At 32.6% G+C, this 22,165-nt stretch overlaps 1 protein-coding gene across 1 annotated transcript; it reads right to left on the bottom strand.

The window, feature by feature from the left end:
* Positions 1–17,797: 17,797 nt before the first annotated feature.
* On the bottom strand, positions 17,798–20,305 carry LOC111916401 (elongation factor 1-alpha). Its single transcript, XM_042899440.1, has 2 exons — positions 20,155–20,305; positions 17,798–19,462 (listed from the first exon to the last, which is right to left on the bottom strand). Exon 2 carries the CDS (start codon positions 19,441–19,443, stop codon positions 18,100–18,102), a length of 1,344 nt encoding a protein of 447 aa, XP_042755374.1. The 5' UTR covers positions 19,444–19,462; positions 20,155–20,305; the 3' UTR covers positions 17,798–18,099.
* Positions 20,306–22,165: the final 1,860 nt, after the last annotated feature.

The raw sequence follows: 22,165 nt of genomic DNA, 5'->3' as shown, positions 1-22,165 counted from the left end.
GATATACACATAATATTAAAGTTTATAAGGATATTGAAGTAATAGTGAAAGTATAGAAGGACGTGAATGAAAGTTTCACTATAATTTATCAATAGGGACCCATGGGGGTATCGGGACGAGATTGCCCACCCTCGCCCTACCCCCCGAAATTAAAACGAGGAATAACCTTGACCCCGCCCCCACCCTTATCCCTGATTTTTTTTAAGTAAATACCCTCGTACGGGATTGGTTCCTCATGATAACGGAGTCATATGGGGCCTTTTAACATCTATGTATGAATTGATGTGTTTGTGGCCTCTTACTTAGATGATTAACCGAGTCTGAGAAATGAACACCGAGTTTGTAACATAGAAATTATCCTCATAATACATTCTCTCTAGCCATGTAATATTCACGTCGGCATAAAAGTATCAGATAAGCCTCTTAAGATCAACATTAAGCCTCTCTTATTACTAATGTTGTAAAAATCCCGACTAGGTCCCGATTAAATCTCCGATTAATCCTAGGCGCTACTCGGCCGATTAGAGGGCGTCTAGCGATTAATCCTTGCATACACAATGAGTGAAACAATAGAACTCGATGAAATTTTAACACTTTGAAGAAGTTATATCTCAAAAGAAACTATTTAAGGTATGATTAGTCTTTTATTAATCATAATAACCTATTTTGTTATGATATAAGTGGTATTTATGAACTTTTATATGATATTAGTCGTATTTAATTTTTTTAAATTCAACAAATTAGCAATTAATGGTCCCCGATTAATCTCCGCCTAGCCGATTAATCCCTTAACCCAGCCCACCGACTAGCTAACGTCAAACGATTTTTACAGCCTTGCTTATTACTAATAATAATATTGTTTTTTGAATAGTTTAGTAGGTTTGATGGTATGATGTATACAAAATAAATTTAATAATATTTTTTAAACAAAAACAAAACTTTGTCATAAAATACACAAAGATTAATCATTATTTAAAGCCTAAAGGAAGACCAATGTTTTAAAAACCGGTTGGACCAGATAGTGGTTCAATAACGATTAGTTTATGTCAATTTCTAGATCGGATCAAATCAGACAGTTTCTTCAAAAACCGGGTTGAACCAGTGTGAAAGAACCGATAAAAAGTCGTTTGAACCGGTTTATTAGACTTGTATATTTGAATTTCACTTATAACGTTAAAAACAACTCATTTCCAAAACAAATTGAACATTCTCAGAGTGTACACAACTCGAAATCCAACATACACCACTGTGAGATGTAAGAAATTTCTTGGTTGAATCGACAGTCGAACCGGAAATCGGTCCCATGTTGTTCAGTATTTGGATAAAACCGAATTGTCCAATTGGGCAATTTGGATCAGATAATTTGGTTCGGATATTCGGATTTTTGGATTGGTTTTTAACAAAACCGAATTGTTATTTTTGATTTTGGATTGGTTATGGTTTATAAAATAAGAACCGAATAGTCCAAAAAAACCGAATAACAGTTTATTATTTATTTATTTTTAATATATATCTATAATTATTTATTAATTTTGTAATTTTTTTTGAAATAGGTTCAAAAAGTTTCACCTAATAAAAAATATTAATATGAATTTTCTCTCAAAAGTTTTTTATCTATAAAATACTAAAATATAATATACCGTCTTAATAATTGTTTATAAATTTCAAATCGTAACTAAATAATTAGTTTTTGCATCTTGTGTAAAATTCGGTAATATTATAATTATATGTTGTTTTAAAATGTTTTAGTTTTTAAAAACCGAATTACAAAAACCGATCAAACCGAATTGTAATTGGATCGGATCAGACCAGATTTGAATTTAGTTTGGATTATTCAGATCTATGATTTGAAAACCAAAATTAATTTGGATTCAGATTTGATCAAACCGATCCATCCAAACGAACACCCCTAAGTCCCAGATCAATTCAACTAAAAACGAGTTTTTAAAGACTCAAACTGAGTTGACAAAATATGATTGCCAAGCCATACTAAGGGCAATACTTAAAATAATAAATCTTTTTCAGGGACACATAAAAAGGAAATTATTGTACCATGTGGATGTAAGCTATTTGAACTAAGTGTTTTTATTTTATTTTTAAAACGATTTAGATAACCACATCTATCGGGGAAAATAATGCCAACTTGTCTATCATTAGTGTTAATTTATTTGTATTGTCATTAGTAATTTTGTATACAAATTAAACATGAAGATATCCGTTGGATCACCCTCCAAAGGGAGTGAATAAGTTTAGTGGTTTTGTTTCATAGAAATGCTTGAAATGAAAATTCAAATTTCATTTGATCCAATTCCTAACTTGTATGTGGTTGTCAGGTTGTGTGTAAATTGAATGTAAATTTATCTAAATATTATGGATAAAAATTAAAATATATTGGTTATATCAATAAAAGAAATAAGAGTACTTTGCTATTTTTACAGTGTTTTTTATTTTATATTGACAATTTATTTGCCTATTTTAAACTATAAAGAATATAAATTTATAGTATAGAAAGTGTATAGCATATAAGTTCAAAATCGAATCATTTAAAATAAAACTTTGGTCTAATATGCTCATAGAACACGAAGATTCCATACCATGAAGCAACCATCTTGTGGGATCTTCATCAGTTACGATTTTCTAATATAAGTTAATCAAGTTTAAATTTATTATTACATATACTTAAATCAATTTGTATATTTGTATCTACTATAATAAATAAAGATCTTTTGTCACATGTTATATTTATATTCATTTTGTCACATATAATTTTATAATTATTTTAAATTAATTTTTATTTCACATGTCATTGTCATTTTATGGTTTTTATATTTTAAATATAATAATAAATACATATAAATTTCATTAATGAATTTTTTTCTAATTTTAAATTACTAAATTAAAGTTTCATTAATTTCATTTATTTATTTATCTAAATTATTTGTTTAAATTTTAAAAGAGAAAAAAAAATACTTTAATTTTTATAATTTAATATTTTTCTCTTTTTTCTTATAAATTCAATCTTCTCAAATATTTTGAATTTTAGATTTTAATTTTCTTTTTAAATAAACTCATTTAATTCATGAGTCTCATACCTAGTAAAATATTAAGGTGATGTGATCCATTATGTAAAAATGTTAGTGTTCAACAGCTTGATAGCTTCTTATTTTTTATGTCTTTCTATATCACACATTACTGCATCCCGAAACATATGTATTATTTTTTATGGTTCTAACATAAATACATAACGTTTTACTAGTTATATTTTAAACTAATTTTAACTTTTAAGCCTAACTAATTACAAATATTGATAAACTTGCTTTGTGCTATGTAACCTTTTTTTGTAATTTACAGTGTTATATATATATATATATATATATATATATATATAATAAATTTAATCTGTCTTTAAATTTCACCTATGCTTACGATGAGACTTGAACCCTCGACCTCAAGAAATGAGTTCAATATATGGATCTACAACTAATATTCTCAAATTCTTTGATGATCAATGGCTAATTCAGCTTCTAATGGGACTTAATGAATCCTACAAGATAATCACAGGATCTGTTCTCATGATGAAGCTTCTTCCTAGTGTTTTAAATTCTTATTATCATACTATTCAGGAAGAAAGTGAAAAAGGGATCAACATTCATTCTATATTGGGAAATGATACAATTGCTATGCAGGTTTCGTCTGATCCTAATTTCTAAAAGAAATTACTCACCTGAAACTATTGTAAGAAACCGGGACACATAAAGGCTCAATGCTATAGGCTCAATGGTTTTCAAGGCAATTTAAAAGATTTCTGACTTTTTTAAGAAGTCTTAATAAGGAAGAAAGTTTTACATAGACGTAGTGGGTAAACGAGCAACAACTTGTGCTGCAAGCCCTTTTTGGATGACAAAACTAATTCTTTTAAAAACAACATATATAGATCTTTGAGTCATAACATTACTATGCATGACCCGTTAAACTCTATTAAGTAGGTCCATAACTTTTGGCGTAAGGAAACCGAAAGTATCAAATACAAAGGGTATAAACGTGTGTTGATTTTCCATGCACGCTTTCTCATGTTTTGCCACTTTGTTGGATGCAGCTTTTAAAGCAGTTTGCCCCACAGTTAAAACCCTACTCCCCAAGCCCACAAGAGGGGAAACCCCTATTAGATCCACGCATGAATGTTTTCCTCTTCCAAATACTAAAACATTAGCTGGCCTAAGTGTTGATCTTCCTTCCAATGGGTCAGTCAGAAAATTCACAGGTGACTCTTTCTTGACAGAAACCCCAGTGCGCCTAAATATGTCGAAAAGAACATCCCTAACCAGATCGTATCGGTACTTGAAACATGGGAGCTCTTTACAATGAACTACATGCTCCCCAAAGGAGTCTAAGCATACATTGCGACAAACAGGGCAAGTCTCGTCAACCGAAAATAAAGGGATCATAAGGCGATACTTGAGACAATTTAAAATTCATAAAGGGCAAGAAAGAAGAAGTGAAGCCAAGCGTTCAAAATGTTGTTAACACAAAGCCTCCAATAATTTCTCAAGATCAGTATCAGTAGTTGCTTTAACTTCTTAACATCAATTCCTTGTCATCTCCTTCTATTTCTTCTTTCTCTTTAGTTACTAATGATGCTATGCAACATTGAAGGTAAGCTGTAACACCCGCAGAATCAGGCTAGTTAATTAAGATATATTAAGCATTAAAAATAAATTTTTGATAAAATATTATTTTGGATAAATAATCTTAAACAAAGTTATAGTATATGTGACAATGATTCCATACATATAAAGAAAACACTAAAATCCGACTTTGTATGAAGAAGTTATGCTTCTTCGAAGTTTGGCGATTAAACCGACACCGCTTTTCGTATCGTAAAAAGTGAATTTTTGATAAATTACTTTTAGCTTAAGTGATCTAAACAAAAGTTGTAATAGTCATTAAAACAAAAGCGTGCATATAAAGAACAACCAAATCTGACTCCGTGAGAAGAAATTATGATTTTTTGAAGCTTCAGGGCAACAGTGCGGAGACATAAATTGAAATGTAAATCGGTTGATTTCCAGCCAAAACTATCTAAATGAGATTCAAATATCTCGTTAATAGGAATTTGTTGATATAGAAACAGTCGAGAACGAATGTTGTATGCAGAAGATATGAATTTTAAATGAAGTTTAGCAGTCTAAACGTTCTAAAAATAATATATAAAAAATTAAGCGACAACTTGCTGATGGATTCTAAACTAAAGTTATAGATCACATCGATATCTACACATGGATATAAAGAAAGTCAAAACGGAGTTCGTATGGAGAAGTTTCGAATTTTTAAAGTTTATCGAGTGCAGTTCGCGCAAAAAGGGGCGATGTCACACTTATAGAAGGTGGGGCGTGGACCACCATTTTTTGACATGTGTCAGCACCATATGCATCCTTGCTATGCAGGGAATTACACTTTATTACACAGGGCGTAACTCCCCAGAATTTGCCTATAAATAGGTTGTAACTCTCTTTCATTTCCCTAACAACATTTCTACTCTCCCTCTCGAATCTCACTGCATTTGGCCCCATAAATCTCTAACATTTAGGATATTTTGGCAAGATCTGAGATCCCTGAGAGCCCAACATCTAGTATCTATCAGGCCGGAGCTCGGCCAACACATTTTTCCCCGTTTTCGCTAAAACCTCTGTAAGTTAAGCTACACTCTTTTGCTTTCAGTGTAACTTATATTTATAGTTATAAGTCATTATTATGAACTTATAAATAAGATTTATTAATGACTCCAATTCATATATTGATTGATCTAATTATGGTATAAGTGTCTAGAATGGTCATGTTGGCTTGGTTGTTGGATTTCAAAAAGGTTATACGCCGAAATGGTCCCGCCTCCCAATTGTCCTGCCTGGCTTATCCTTGATAGAACTCTCGATTTTATTGGGATCAATGAGGCATCTAGACTAGCATTAATCACCACAGAAGAATTAGACTAAGACTTAGTGTTATTCCTACCTAGGTCACGTCAGAGGAAAACATAAACTACCAAGCTGAAGTTCTACGCAAGTTTCGAGGCATCCACTTTTATCAAGTGAGTGCATAGTCTCTTTCATGAACATGATTTAATACAAATATTTATTAAAATACTAAATATTTGCTGAAATTTGTATGTAAATTATATGTTTATTGCCACGATTATATGTTAGGATATATATATATATATATATATATATATATATATATATATATATATATATATATATATATATATAACGTGCTATGTGTGAACCAGATATGGTTCTATTTTATGTTAAGATAAATAGTTAATATTATATAATAATATATGAAGTAGCATTGTTGCGAAGCTAAATGGATAATAATACCTAATACTCTCTCTCTCTCTCTCTCTCTCTCTCTATATATATATATATATATATATATATATATATATATATATATATATATATATATATATAAATTTAATATAAGTTAGTGTAGCCTAAAAATAGAATTGGTATCGGAAGTTGGTTACATGCATTGTAATATGGTCTAGGAATAAACTCAGACTTATGGAAGATACCTAGTTCAGTTAAGTTTGATATTGGGTAGTCTCATTAGGCGAATGTGCGTAAGATAGGATCGGGGAGTAAAGTTGTGTTCCGTGACACTTTTAGGTGTCGATGTACAATAGCTCCGTATGGTACATTATAGTATTCCCCTTGGATGACCAAAAATTATGGGGTCAAGATCAAGAAATTGTAACAGTATGTTTGGTCACCTCACAAAGTAGGTGACAACACTTGATCATTCTAGATTGTCTTGTGAATTACGCTGCTAGTGTGATCTAATTACTCACAGACATAGATGAAATGAGATATAATATTCACCTAATACTCTGATGGCACATATTCCTTCATGAATTTCACTCGCCAAGGAACCCCTAGCTGTGTACGGTTCATCAGGCAAGAAATTTATCCCAAATAATCGTGGACTAGAATTTGTGAGGATCAGTGGGAATGAATATGTAGGAATGTAAGACTATATGGATATTGTATGGTAATGGTTGGTTTTTGTATTGTCCCAAAAACTCAGAACCAAAAATTTTGTTTTTATATTAAATAAACAATCATCCAAACATATTTATCAAACCATAAGGAAATCAAAGTATATCAATAATCATCCAAATATATATCAGAGTCAATAAAGTGTAAAAACATGGTGTGTGCAATGCGATCATCTTGAGCCTTTCCCCCATACATCTGGAAGTACCTAAAACATATATTAAAAAATGTAAGAACAAAGCTTAGTGAGTTCCTCAAAATACCGCATACCATACATATCATACATACATTGGGCCTCACCCTACATCCATCGGGCCCCGACTGACACCGGGCCTCACTCGATATTCATCGATCCCCACCCTGTACAGATATGTTAGTAGCATGCGATGGGCCCCACCTGACGTGTAACATCCCAAAATTCAAGCCCGAAAATTTCATTTTTTAATTAATATGTTTAATAAACATTTTACCAAAACATTATCGATAAAACAACACCTTACAGAATCATAATGTTGTCTCTCAAAGCATGACATCAAAAGTAATGAAAATCATAGTACAATCCCATAAACTCAATACGGAAACCATGTGTGTGTGATGCGCTGCTACACTGCAGTGTTTTAATTATCCTCGGCGCACAAGTCGACTCCCTTCGACTTCTCGATTCCTACACAACAACCTTCAAGTCAACATAGAGCACACGCAACCCTAAACAGGGTTAGTCCAAGTCCAGTCAAAGTCAACTTCAAGTTGACCCGACTCGCCGAGCTGGGCAGTCAACTCATCGAGTCCCTAACCCTTTACTTGTCCTTATCTACGTCTCGACTCGCCGAGTTTGGCATTGACTCGATGAGTTCCTCTCTTGTATGACCATCGCATAAAACTCATCCGACTCACCGAGTTGTATGAACACTTGTCGAGTCCACCTTTATCAGATGAACAAGTCCTGTCCTCGACTCACCGAGTTGCATAAACAACTCGTCGAGTTCATCTTCAATCTTAAGAAGATTGCCTTGGACTTGCCGAGTCTGTTCTAGTACTCGTCGAGTCCCATAAACTCCAGGTCTAAAATTATGTCCAATGTGTTGGGTCACTCTTTCTGTCCGGTTTCAACCCTTTTACCACTCAACTGAGTTCTTTTGACTTTCAACAGATATGGGACTTAAAACCTTGGACTCGTCGAGTCGGTCACGTCCACACTCTAAATCCTCGATTTTTGATGTACAACCTTTGATCAAAAGATAGATCCAAGCTTCTGATGGGTTTTGGTCATAAGACATCCTATGTGCTCATACAAACCCTAATGCTTGGATCTAGGTTTCTCTATTGTACATGCTTTGAATCCAAGACTATAAACCCTAATTCTAGCATATGGAAATCAATATTAACATATAATTAGGTTTAAGATATTACCTTGATTGTTATGTAGTAATAACAATCCTAATTCCTCCTTGAATTGACTTTGGAAGGCTTAGAGTCACAAGTGTCACTCCTCTAATGGCTTACAAACACCAAGAAAAAATGGAGAAGGTATAAAGAGAGAGGAGGGAGGTTAGAATTCGTCCTTGAGACCTCTTGGGAAGGGTTAGACGAATTCCTAAGCCCTAGGGGGTTTATATAGGTGTAAAGATTAGGGTTTTAGTCCTTATCCTTATCTAGTTGCTTGCCCACCAAGCAACCATAAGATAAGTCTTAGAAACCCTTATCCTAGTCGAATTCTAAGAGATTTACACCTCAAATTCGTTCACCATATATATAAGATAATCCTTACCTTATTTTGTAACTATCACATAATTACAATTCAGCCCCTCTAGTTTAATTAATTACACTTGATCACAAAATTAATTCTTAATTAATTATTGACCAATATTAATTAAACAAATATGATTTCTCCTTTAATATATTATTCTTATAACATATTAATAAATCATAATAACCTCTCTCTCTTTATTTATTTCTCCAATCAAGTTGCTTTGGTGAAGGCAACCCAAAAGGACCATGCACCATCGGGTCAAGTACATACCAAAATAGTTATGGACTTAGACACTAATCCAACAGCTTCTACAATCGATCTAGCACATAAAGTTACAAACTTTATGTGCTTGCATGGGACTTTGAGCTCAAAAAGACATAAAACAAGCTCTTATGATGCATGGGACCTTTCATGGGTGCAAAAGCAGTCCCCAACTTCCTTGTGACTCCCTTAATGACGTGATTCAGAAGCTCTAACCCCCAACCATGTTTGCATTCATGGCTGGCCATAAAAAATGGCTTATAAAAGCTCTAAATCTCCCCAAAAAGGGATCTAACAAATGAAAGAGCAAGGTTACAACTTTTTACCTTCAATGAACTGTAGAAGGTGCACAAACTCGGGTTCCCTTGGTCTCTACTTGCTTCTCAAGCTTTTCTCCTTACTTCTTAAGATCACAAGCACCAAAATCCACCAACAAGGCTTAGATTGCTTCAATAACGGCTAGGGTTTCAATGAGAGGTGTTCTTGGAGCATAAGGGACGTTGTGACTGACATAACATTGTTTAAATAGGGTGCAAACCCTTAGATTAGGGTTTTTGTCCATACAAGGTCTATTCGTCGAGTCCAGGACCCGAATCGTTGAGTTCATCACTTAAATCCCGCGTCCCGTCCCGCTTATAGTCGGCGGGTTGGTCCTTCAACTCGCCGAGTCCAAGGCCAAAAATGCAAAATACTTAGAAAGAAATATGTACCAAGACCCAGGTGCTACATGATGCACTCATCAGCCCTTGCCTGGCATTAGGCCCCGCCCGACATACATACAAACACAAACAATACATGCAAGAGTCACACAAACGGTTAGCATACTAATAATAATAGTCCATGGGCCGTCATGGGTGCCTTCGACCCACCAAACACTGTGAGGAGACTCACCTTAATCCGCTAACAATCAAATAGATGCTCAGGCTACTGATTTAGAAAATCCACGCACTAAATATGATCAAATAATACTCTAATTAATAATTAATTCATTAACCATGACCGGTGAACAAATCCATAATCCCGATTCCTAGGGTAAAAGACCATTTACCCCTCAAGGCTAAACTCCGTCAATCCAAGCCCAAACCCTTAAAATGGTCCAAAAATCATTCTAGGGCTACAGTTGGTAGTACCCCCGCTTACTTAACCTGTACCGCCCGCATACTCAGGTTGACCAAAAACAGGCTTCAAACTCAATACGCACAGTGTACTCGGAAGTACGACCAACATACCGGTAAGTGTCCCAATCCTTATCCAAAGGTCTTAATCCCTTAAGACCTTAACATCCAAACCTCAAATCTACATCTAATTAAGGTCTTAATCCATAAAGCTGGCAATTTTACTCACTTGCATGTCTTAATGGGACCCAACACTAAACCCTAGCTTCAAAATCACATAAAAAGGCCAACAACTCAAGCATGGGTGAACTTTATCCCTTAAGATCTGATTTTTATGACTTCAAGCACTATAAAATGTTCAAAAGGACTGCTCAATTGATCTGGAGTAGTCCATACTCCATAAGACCAATGTTTTGGGACAAATAAATACATAAACAAGGACATAATGAGATCTAGAATAAGGAACTCCAATGTATGAACTTGATACCTTCTAAAAAGATGCACAAGGGGGTGTAGAATCTGGATCCAAGGGATTGAATGCACCACTCCTTCTCCAAGGAACTTCCTTCACCACCAAGAACCACCCACAAACACCACAAAATCACAATAAGGCTCAAGAACACTCAAAAGAGGGCTAGGGTTTCAAAATGAGACTTAAAGGGGGCTATGGAGGCTGGTAAGGAGAAAACCTTGGGCATAAGGTTGCTTATGTAGGGTCCAAACCTTAAAAATTAGTGTTTGTCCCATGACCACGTATGCCATGTGTACCAAATATACGCCCAACGTACGCGCAAACCCTTCATTCTTTATTAAACGACATTAGGGACCAATCTTGCAAAACATTTATATACTAAGGGTCAAAATGAAAAATACCTTGAGTCGGGTGTTATAGTTTTGTAGATATGATAATTATAGAATATTATCATATCAATATTTTGGGATTGAAATCCTTATGTATCTTACTAGGTTTCCTCAACCTAACCCATTCAGTTTATATGTGTCACAGGTATTAGGACTTAAGCTACTAGAACTTGATTAGGATGCTGAGTGATTAAGAGACAACCTTCAATAGTATTCAAGACAATCAAGTCTTTACGTTGTAACTTATGTATCTGTGGTGATTATGACATCCTTAGGATTTTAACATTTTAAAAACAAACATTTTTAAACAAAATGATATTTTGTACTAGGATTTTCGGCAAATATAAATAAATGATTTTTAAAGCGTAAAGAAAAATTTTAATTGGTTCTGAAAATTAGAAGATTTGACATAAACCTTTTGATTTTAAAATATTTGTTGTAAATGTTTACAAGTCTTCACCATTTTTAAAACAACATTTGTCCTGGATAGTTGACTCTGGAGCAACAGACCACATATGCTCCAACAAATCTCTTTTCTCCTCTCTGTTCAAACTTTTACAGACTCAATTCATTGATCTTCCTAAGGGAAATGATGCTATTGTTTCTTTTATTGGTAATTTCAAATTGCATGAGTCTCTCACCTTTCTAAATGTTCTTTATGTGCCCTATTTCAAATACAATATTGTTTCTATCCCCAAACTCACATCTTATTTAAATTTTTTACCATCTTTACTAATTCTTAATGTCTGTTGCAGGACATTTTAGTAAAAAATAAAGTTGCTCTTGGAACTTTTTGTAAAATATTAAGTGATCTCTATGCTTTTGATCATGATGTAATACATAAAGATCTTTCCTTCTGTTTTTCTGTACTGAATCATGTTCACGATTCTTCTTTCAATGTAATAAAAACTACTTTTAATGTTGTTCTATATCATAGAAGATTTGGTCACTTCCTATCAATAAACTGCATTTTCTTTCTCTTGTTGATAATGCACATAATCATAATCTTGAATCATGTCAAATCTGTTTTAAAGCAAAACAACATAGACTTCCTTTTCCCACGAGTATCTCTACAACATTTTATCCTTTTGATCTCATTCACATTGATATTTGGGGACCATACAAGAATTTATCTCATGACAATTTTAAATACTTCATTACTATGGTGGATGATTTTAGCTGACATACGTGAGTTCATATATTAAGTAACAAGAGTTATGCATTCACTATGATAAAAAAAAATCATTACCTTTGTTCAAAATCAGTTCCATAGGGGTGTAAAAGTCATAAGAATTGAAAATGCTTTTGAGCTTGGTTCTAGTCATGAAGGGACAACTTTTCTTCAATCCATGGGAATTGTACATCAGAAATCAACCCCTCGAACACCTCAACAAAATGGTTTGGTAGAAAGGAAACACAGACACATTCTTGAGGTGGCTAGATCATTGTATTTTCAATATAGTTTATGTAATACTTATTAGACTAAATGCATTAAGATTGTAGTTCATCTTATAAGTAGAATACCCACAAAAGTTCTTAAACATTCTACTCCTTATTAACAACTCAGGAAAGAAAAGCCTGATTTATCTCATTTAAAGGTTTTTTGATACCTTTGTTTTACCTCTACATCTCTAGTTGGCAGGGACAAGTTTATGTCAAGGTCTCATCCATGTGTTTTATTGGGATATCCAACTGGACATAAGGCTTACAAGGTTTTAAATCTTGTGAACAAACATGTTCATATCACAAGAGATATTGTTTTCTTTGAAGACATATTCTCTTTACACTCGTTATCAAAGCCAAATGCCCCTTCCATTCCTTCTTATATACCTATTAATTCAACATATTTTTTAGATTTGAATTTTACCTTGCTGTCCCAAAATGACGATGTTTCTTCTAATTAGTCTTCTGCTCCTCTATCTCTAACTCTTGATGTTGTTGATGGTACCAGAAGACTAACAAGGGTTCATAGAGCTCCTGCAAGGTATCAGGATTTTGTATGCAATAATGTGGAACCTTATCATCTATGTTGTCACACAATTACCAATCTATGCATTCCGGATGACAAATTTGCTCTCAATACACAAACTGTCCCACCTGATGCCTGTGTATTTCATTCTCAACTACAAGCTCTTGAGCCTGCCTTTTATCATCAAGCTAAAAGAGATGAAAATTGGGAAAATTCCATGTAAAAGGAACTTCAAGATCTTATTGAAAACAAACCATGGTACATTGTGAAACATCCATAAAGGCAAGAAACCCATTTCTTGTAGATGGGTTTTTAAAGCTATATACATAGCAGATGGTTCCATTAAGAGGAAAAAATCTAGGCTTGTTGCCAAAGGTTTCACACTATCAAATGCATTGTATCACTAGCTATCAATATAGGTTGGCTTATTCAGTAGCTAGATTCAATAACGCCTTCCTTCATGGTGACTTGCATGAATAATTTTAGATGAAAGTGCCACATGGATTGTCAGTTAAATCACCTAGTCTTGTTTGTAGATTGAAAAATTCCTTATATGGTCTCAAACAAGCCTCCATGACAATGGTGCTCTAAACTTTATGATGCTTTAATAATACAAGGTTATACCCACTCTTAAAATGATTATTCCTAGTCTCTAAAGAAATATGGTGATTCAATTGTTATAGTTGATGTATATGTTGATGATATACTAGTAACTGGAAACAATCTAGAAGATATTTCAAAATTGAATACTTTTCTTGATATCCAGTTTAAGATTAAAGATTTGGGACAAATCAATTTTTTTTCTTAGACCTAAGTTCAAAACAACATCTGATGGAACGATTGTTCATCAAGTAAATTTCATCAAAGAGTTTTTGGCTCTTTATTCCGTGGAATATGCAACCTCTGTTTCTACACTTGTTCCTTCTAAATTTAATTCTTACCAATTATGGATAACCCTTTACCTGATCCCACTGTATATAGTCATCGTATAGGTAAATTAATTTTTCTCTTAGACACAAGGAATGACCTCATATATATTGTTCAACACTTGAGCCAGTTCAATCAGACACCATCTCAACCTCTTGTCCAATCACCGAGAAGTCTGTTAGTGGCTTTTTTATACTCTTTGGTGGGGACCATATCTTATGGAAATCAAAGAAACAGTTGACAATTTCATTATCTTCTGTAGAGGCATATTACAGGTCCATGAGAAGAATTTGCTATGAATTAGTTTGGTTAAGTAGATTGTTCAATGAGCTTAATGTTTCCAATATTTGTCCAATATCTCTAAAATGTGACAATCAAGTTGCCATATACATTGCTTTAAATCCCATGTTTCATGAAAGAACCACACACGTAGAAATTGGCTGTCATTTTATACAAGAAAAGTTACAAGAGGGTTTGATCACTTTGTCACACGTTAAATCTGAGGATCAACCAACCGATGTTTTTACTAAGTCTTTGAATGGAGTATTAAATGACAAAGTTGTTTCCAATCTGTATTTACGGTCTATAGATCGAGATGGGGGGGTGAAAGACTCGGTAACTCAACAATTATGTTAGTTTGAAGTCTAGGAGTAGTTTCATCTTTTACTAATTGAAAGTTTGTTAGATTGGTTAGAAAAATTATTTAATCAACCCTTTGTATATAGATTGCTCATTGTAATTTGTACAGTAGTAATGAATCAATCTTTTGCACATTTCTCTTTCTCTCATTCGTTTCACTCAAGTTTATGATAACACCTTATGGCTTGTGAGATATCTAGACGTAAGACTTTAATGAAAATGAATATGTGAACCAAGATTCTTTGTAAAAAAAGTCTTATCACACTTCATTGTTTTTAAGTTATTTTAGAAGTAACCTATGGCGATTTCTATGTCTTTGAATTTGTATTGTCTACATTGAAGGTTAAATTGGATTAAAGTTTGCATTAGTTTCTTTTTTCATGATGTTTCGTTTGGATTGAAGTAATTTTTTTTTCCTTTTAAGGCTCCAGGGAATCCAGAGACGACGACAATGGTGATGCTTTTGGCCTAGTTTATAGGTATGATGGATTTATGAAAAATATGAAAAGTAGGGTTGGGTGAGGTGAGGTGAGGGTGTGTGTGGTGGTAGAGAGAAAAAGAGAGAAGGATGCACATGCATGCTCTTAAAAAATGAGAATATAAGAAGTTTCATAAATAGTTACTATCTGACTTAGCTTTCACAAATCACATCAAGAATTGGTAAACGATTAAGACTTAAGAGTGAAAAAAACCTTGCTAAATGGCATACATGAAAAGTTCCTATTTTAATAGACAAAATAATGATTTTAGGATAACCTGACTTTTTTTTTTAAAAAAAAAAAACTTGAGGATTTTAGTGTAGATTTTCCAAAATAAAAAAATTTGCAACTACCATATAATTTTACCAAACATATCGTTATTAGTAAAATCCCAATTTTGAGGACTTCCTTTATACAAAGGGAGTTGATTTATCCACCTAATGTTTTTATCAATCCACATAAAATGTTATATATTGACAATTATGCCTTTGATTTTAATTTGTAAATATTGAATAGAGAAAAACATCTTTTGTTTCAAGCACACACGACCAATAGTTCATAACCTAACCTTTGAAACATCTCTTGTAATGCCTCTATCAACAATTTAGCCCAAATTACATTTGAAATTATCAATCAATCATCAGGCTCTCCATCGTCATCCGTTCTAGAGTCCAAAACTCCAACACCGATCTTTTGACATTAAGCTTCAAGCTCTCCATCATCGATCTTCAGGCTTTAAGCATTGTAATTATCGATCTTCCAATTTATCGATTTTATTGTTGACTTTATTGTCCTTTATTTGACATGTATGAGTCTATTATAATTTTCTTCTGCTCTATTGTTTAGATTTGCCTCTTCAATTTCTTTAAGTTATTTGCAACTTTTTGGCATGCATTACTCGCTATTTGTTTTAGAAGGGATAAAAAAATGTTACATATTAAAACCATACACTGCTATTATCTTGCATATCAACTGTTTGATCATATGTTCATTAGAATTTTTGGGTTGTATTCGTTAAGCATAGGTTGTGAATTGGGAACAACATAATTGGATTCGGTTTTGCTTAAAGAAGATTGTTGCACTTAATCGTTCATTCCTTGAAGTTATCGTTTCAGAAAGGGCTGAAAAGCACTATCAAACATCAAATTTGGAGTTATTGTTTAGGAGTGGGCTGAAAAAACCAACGTCGGTTGTTCATCGTGCGTCTTTTAGAATTTCTAATCCTAAAATTTTATGTCTTCAATATGTGGAAATTAAAATCAAGAGTAGAATTACCAATACATAATATTTTTTATGGATGGATAAAATCGTGGATAAATCAATTCTCTTATATTCAAATAAAGTACGATAAGTTGTTTAATCTTACGCTATAATTGTAAAAATGAGGTATTTGGGAATATAAATAGTGCTTGAGAAAATCTATATTTATACTATATAATAAAAAATATTTGTCATATCTTGTATTTTAAGAGGTATAACTTATAAAACTTTTTGTATAAATCAATTATGTATAAATAAATCATTAATACATGTCAAAATTTGAAAGACATAAATTAAAAAAAAAGTTATTATGAAATTTAATTAGTTGAAAATGACATTTTTGAAATACTGAATTCATGTATATAAATTATTTTAGATATCTTATTCTAGATATCATTATTAATTAATTTATATCATGAGTCTGAACCGAAAATATAAATATAAGGTTTAAACATCAATATTTTACTTAAAGTTGATAGTTATTTTACTATTTAAGATTTAATTATAACATCGAACAATTATTTTGTTTCTATTATTTTAATAAAATTTTATAATTATATATCGAATGCTCAAAGATATGATGTTACACAAGAAAATAGAAAAAAAATCGATAAAATGACATAATGATTTAACATTGTTCAATCAATATGAACATGATAACTATTCTATTAATTAAGTGTTCAAGTGATTATGTTGGAATCCCTAGCTATAAGTATAGGGGATATACAAGTAAATTTTGAATAATTAAACATACCACTACTCAATAATATTATTAAATTTATTAGATTATTTTTAATAATAACCATAAAACATATAATGTCAAGAGTTATACCACATAAGAAAACAACTAGTCAAAAGAGTTATTTGTTGTAACTGTTTTCTACGGACACATCTAATTTTTATTAACTATTTTAAATCTTTCTATTTTTGTCACATCATCATGATTTTATTAAATACTCTATCTATTTTTTTATATTTTGTTAAAAATACAAATACAATTATAAAATTTAAAAAAATGATTAAACATATAGTTATAAAGTAAAAATTAAAAAAAAAAAAACAACAACACCTTAAAACTTTTAAAAAAAGCATTAGTAAAACATTTTTTTTAAAAGAAATATTAACCATATATAGTTATAAAAGTGTTATTTTAACAATATAAATAGATATTTAAATAACACTTTTAACGTTTAAACACTAATCATATATATAGTTAATAATTTTAAAAAAAAAAATTAATACTATCTTAATGTTTTTTAAAGTTCGATGTTCATTTATTTTACTAATTTAACAACTGTTTCTAATTGTAAAATCTTTTTTCAAATAATCCTTATTCAAAAAACTTGAGTTGAACATGACAAAAAATCTAATTTTCTTAATTTGATATGGTTTGTTGATTTTTTGCAAGTTAAGGGACCACAATATCATTTAGCAAAAATTAAGTGGTAAAAAAGAAAAAATACATCAAACAGGCAACAAACTATTAAAAACAACCAATTATTATTGTCACTAAACAACCCACACAAATATATTGTTCATCAAAATCAAAATATGAAAATAAAACACTTCATCACAACCAAACCAACCACCATAACCTGTGCCACCGTCTGTCAAGCACCCAAGTATCAACCCGGAAACGTAACAGAACCACCGTTCCAAGAAACAGCGGTAAAAGATGACACCAACCACAAAAGGGAAACACAAAATCCAAAATCATAAACAAACTCAAAATCAAAAAACCAAAACTCACTCTCAAATCCAAATCCATAAACGAACCGGCGGTTCATTTCTTCTTAGCCGCCGCCTTGGTAATCTTAGCCCCGGTCGGATCCTTCTTGTCCACACTCTTAATCACACCAACAGCCACCGTCTGCCTCATATCCCTAACCGCAAACCGACCCAACGGAGGATACTCCGAGAAAGTCTCCACCACCATCGGCTTAGTCGGAATCATCTTCACCATCCCCGCATCACCATTTTTCAAAAACTTAGGTTCCTTCTCGAGCTCCTTACCAGACCTCCGGTCAATCTTAGTCAACAGCTCAGCAAACTTCACAGCAATATGAGAAGTATGACAATCAAGAACCGGTGCATACCCGTTTCCAATCTGACCCGGGTGGTTCATAATAATAACCTGAGCAGTAAAATTAGCCGCACCCTTAGCCGGGTCATCTTTCGAATTCGAAGCAACATACCCACGTTTCAAATCCTTCACAGCCACGTTTTTCACATTGAACCCGACATTATCACCGGGTAAAGCTTCCACAAGCGCCTCGTGGTGCATCTCAACAGATTTGACTTCAGTTGTGAGCCCGGTTGGACCGAAGGTGACTACCATACCCGGTTTGATAACACCGGTTTCGACCCGACCCACTGGAACAGTTCCGATTCCGCCGATTTTGTAAACGTCTTGAAGAGGGAGACGGAGGGGTTTGTCGGATGGGCGTTTTGGTTCGTTGAGTTGGTCGAGTGCTTCGAGGAGAGTGGGGCCCTTGTACCAGTCAAGATTTGTTGACCTTTCGATCATGTTGTCGCCTTCGAAACCGGAGATTGGAACGAATGGAATCTTCTCCGGGTTGTACCCGACTTTCTTCAAGTATGAAGAAACTTCTTTAACGATTTCATCGTATCTAGCTTTGGAGTATTTCGGAGTAGTAGCATCCATCTTGTTGCAACAGCAGATCATTTGCCTGACACCGAGTGTGAAAGCTAAAAGGGCGTGTTCACGGGTTTGACCATCTTTGGAAATACCAGCTTCAAACCCACCGGTGGTGGAGTCGATGATGAGGACAGCGCAATCGGCTTGAGAAGTTCCGGTGATCATGTTCTTGATGAAGTCACGGTGGCCAGGGGCGTCGATGACTGTGCAGTAGTACTTGTTGGTTTCGAATTTCCATAAAGCGATGTCAATGGTGATACCACGTTCGCGTTCAGCTTTGAGTTTGTCGAGGACCCATGCGTATTTGAAGGAACGTTTGTTCATCTCAGCAGCTTCTTTCTCGAATCTTTCGATCACACGCTTGTCGATGCCTCCTAGCTTGTAGATTAAGTGGCCGGTGGTGGTTGATTTTCCGGAGTCGACATGGCCGATGACAACGATGTTGATGTGAACCTTCTCTTTACCCATGGTGAAACTGAGTTTGTTGCTAGAATTAGAGAAAAGCCAGAAAACAGAACGTAAATTTAATGAAAACCAATATGATAATCGCATGCATTGGAGGTAAAGTTAAGTTACAGAATATTAAAACTAAAGCATATTTTATATATTTCAAAGGAAATCGAGCATCGGCAATAGCGTTCTACACTTTTTCAAACAAAATCATGGTGGATAGAAACAGCGGACAGATATAAGAACTTCAAATATGAATGAAAAACACTAATTTAGTATTTAGAATTAAAATCGAAGATCATACGTTACATAGTAAGTACTACTTAATAATCCGTAAATCAACATGTAGACGTAAAAGAATAAATGTGATCTCAAAATAATCAACATCAACGAAACGAAGTGATCAAACTCAAAGGATCTGAAGATATCATATAATCATTGATTATGTATCTCGAAATACTAGCTATCAAAAAAGCTTCATACAGTTAAAATTATGATTACACAGCTAAAAATTATGAAAAACAAAGCAACGATAAGATAAACTCGTCAATAAAGAATATGATCAACATGAGTAGATAACTACACATGATCGAAACTTATAGTTCCATAAGTTTACGACAAAATAATCAATAAACAGATCAAACGATTAGTTCAAATGAATAAACGGAATAAGGAACTTAATGAATAATTAAACAATGAAGCAGAGATAAAGAATCGAAGAAATCAAACCTTGATTTTCTCCGATGAAGAAATAGAGAACCACCGAAGAGCAGAAAAACTCAGCGTGCAGAGAAGAAAGGGAATTGGGAAATTTATATGTGTAGGGTTTTTCTGTCGACCGCTGGATCAGCATTGATCTAACGGTGTATGTAGGTCACATCCGTCTTCATCGCCACGGCGGTTTAAAATATTCCGAATAAACCCCTGTTGAACTTGGGCAGCACGCATATAATTTTAGCCTATTAAAATATTCGAAAAAATACGAGGAAATTTATGGTATGTGTGCTTGAAAAACGAATATAAAAAAAAAAGTTATTCATTAAAATATTTTACTTTGAGATTTATCGGAATTTAAACAGAGGATCACAATAAACGTGATCAACGAATGCCAATTCGCGATAATGTTTGGTCTGACATAAAACATATCGACATCAATTTATTTTTTGTAAAAATATTATGATAAATTTACCTTGCACGCATAATAGACTCGATAATGATTAGTGATTCGCAATATACAATTTTCCACAAGAATATTTTTGTTTTACTCGTTCACAACTTCACATGGTACTATAACTCAACTCAACCATGTATACGTACAGTCATCATTTATTATCGTTAAAAGTAGCAACATAAAAGGTTTGGAGATTACATCTTCATGTATTTATGTAATATTTACAATGAATTTTTGGCTACTTTCAAATTGTTGGTCTTTCATTACCATATCAATTCGATTGTTTTTCTATACATCAACATATACATATATTGTCCCGAATCTGATATGTTGGTGATCCACGTTTCCCTCGCATCGTTACTCTTTTTTTTTTCTTTTTTTTTGAAACGGCGTTACTCTTTGTGTTTAAGATGAATGTTAATGCAGAAAAAGATAAACATGGAACTTATAGTCATCTAAATCTAAAAAATTCATTAGTCATGTTTGTACGAATATGCATCTTCTTAGATTTAGAGAAATACCTTCTTCCATAACATTTTTTATATTATAAAGCCAAAAATTTGTTTACAACAATACTCAAAGCAACACATCAAAAAGCTAAATCAGTTGTGTCTATCGATGGCCAACTATCAGCCCCATAAAGCACCACGCTCCTAGTAAATCGGTTGTAAAGTCTCTATCAGAAGATTATACTCAAACTAGGCGAATGCCCGCGTATTGTGCAGAAGCATCTATATAACTGAAATCTTTACAAATATATATAATTTTTTAAATATAACAATAATGTTGTTTTTAAATTTGATATAATAATTTATATACTAAGTTGATATAATATATTGATTATTTTGAATTATATGATAATATATACATCTATTAAAACTGCATAATCTCAATCTTTTGAATGACCTTTACCTGTGGGTTGCTCATGAATAAAATTAAATATGATATGCAGTTTAATGTTATGTATAGTTGTTGTTATTATTAATTATTTTTTTTAATTTATTTGTTTAACGTTTTAATTTCTATCATTGTAATTATTTAAAACATCAAACAATTTTTTTAAAGGTAACAATATAATCATTTATATAGAGTTTTTTTTTTAACTATTGTTATTGGAAGTTATTTTAAGCAACTTATTTCAAACTTTTAACGATTATAAAAATCTATTTAAGAAATATTTTAGTTAAATTGATATTACAATTTAGTTTTTGCATTTAGCACTACAATTTATCACTTTTAACTATTCACAAAATATTCATTGAGTTATTTAAGTGGAACTAAAATTTATATTGAAGTTGACCCTATAATGTTATACTGTATTTAAATTAAAATTTTAAGTATTTTGTCCAAACTGTTCAAAAGTTATAGCTTTAAATTGATAATGGTTTACATACAACAACATATTAAATCTAATAAAATAAGTATAATATATTAAAAGTTAAAGACATAGCTTTATAATTAGAAGTAAATATATTATTTTAATATTGAAATTTAGTTTATTTATTATTACACTTTAGGTTTGATACTTATATAACCTTATTAACCAACTAATAATTATTATTAGAAAGA

The sequence above is a fragment of the Lactuca sativa genome, chromosome 2, assembly GCF_002870075.4.
Source record: "Lactuca sativa cultivar Salinas chromosome 2, Lsat_Salinas_v11, whole genome shotgun sequence".
In the NCBI taxonomy this organism is placed as follows: domain Eukaryota; kingdom Viridiplantae; phylum Streptophyta; class Magnoliopsida; order Asterales; family Asteraceae; genus Lactuca; species Lactuca sativa.
This window is presented reverse-complemented; position numbering and strand designations above follow the sequence as displayed.

Excerpts from the sequence above, each read along its gene's own strand:
- LOC111916401 (XM_042899440.1), bottom strand. The coding sequence starts at position 19,443 with ATGGGTAAAGAGAAGGTTCACATCAACATCGTTGTCATCGGCCATGTC.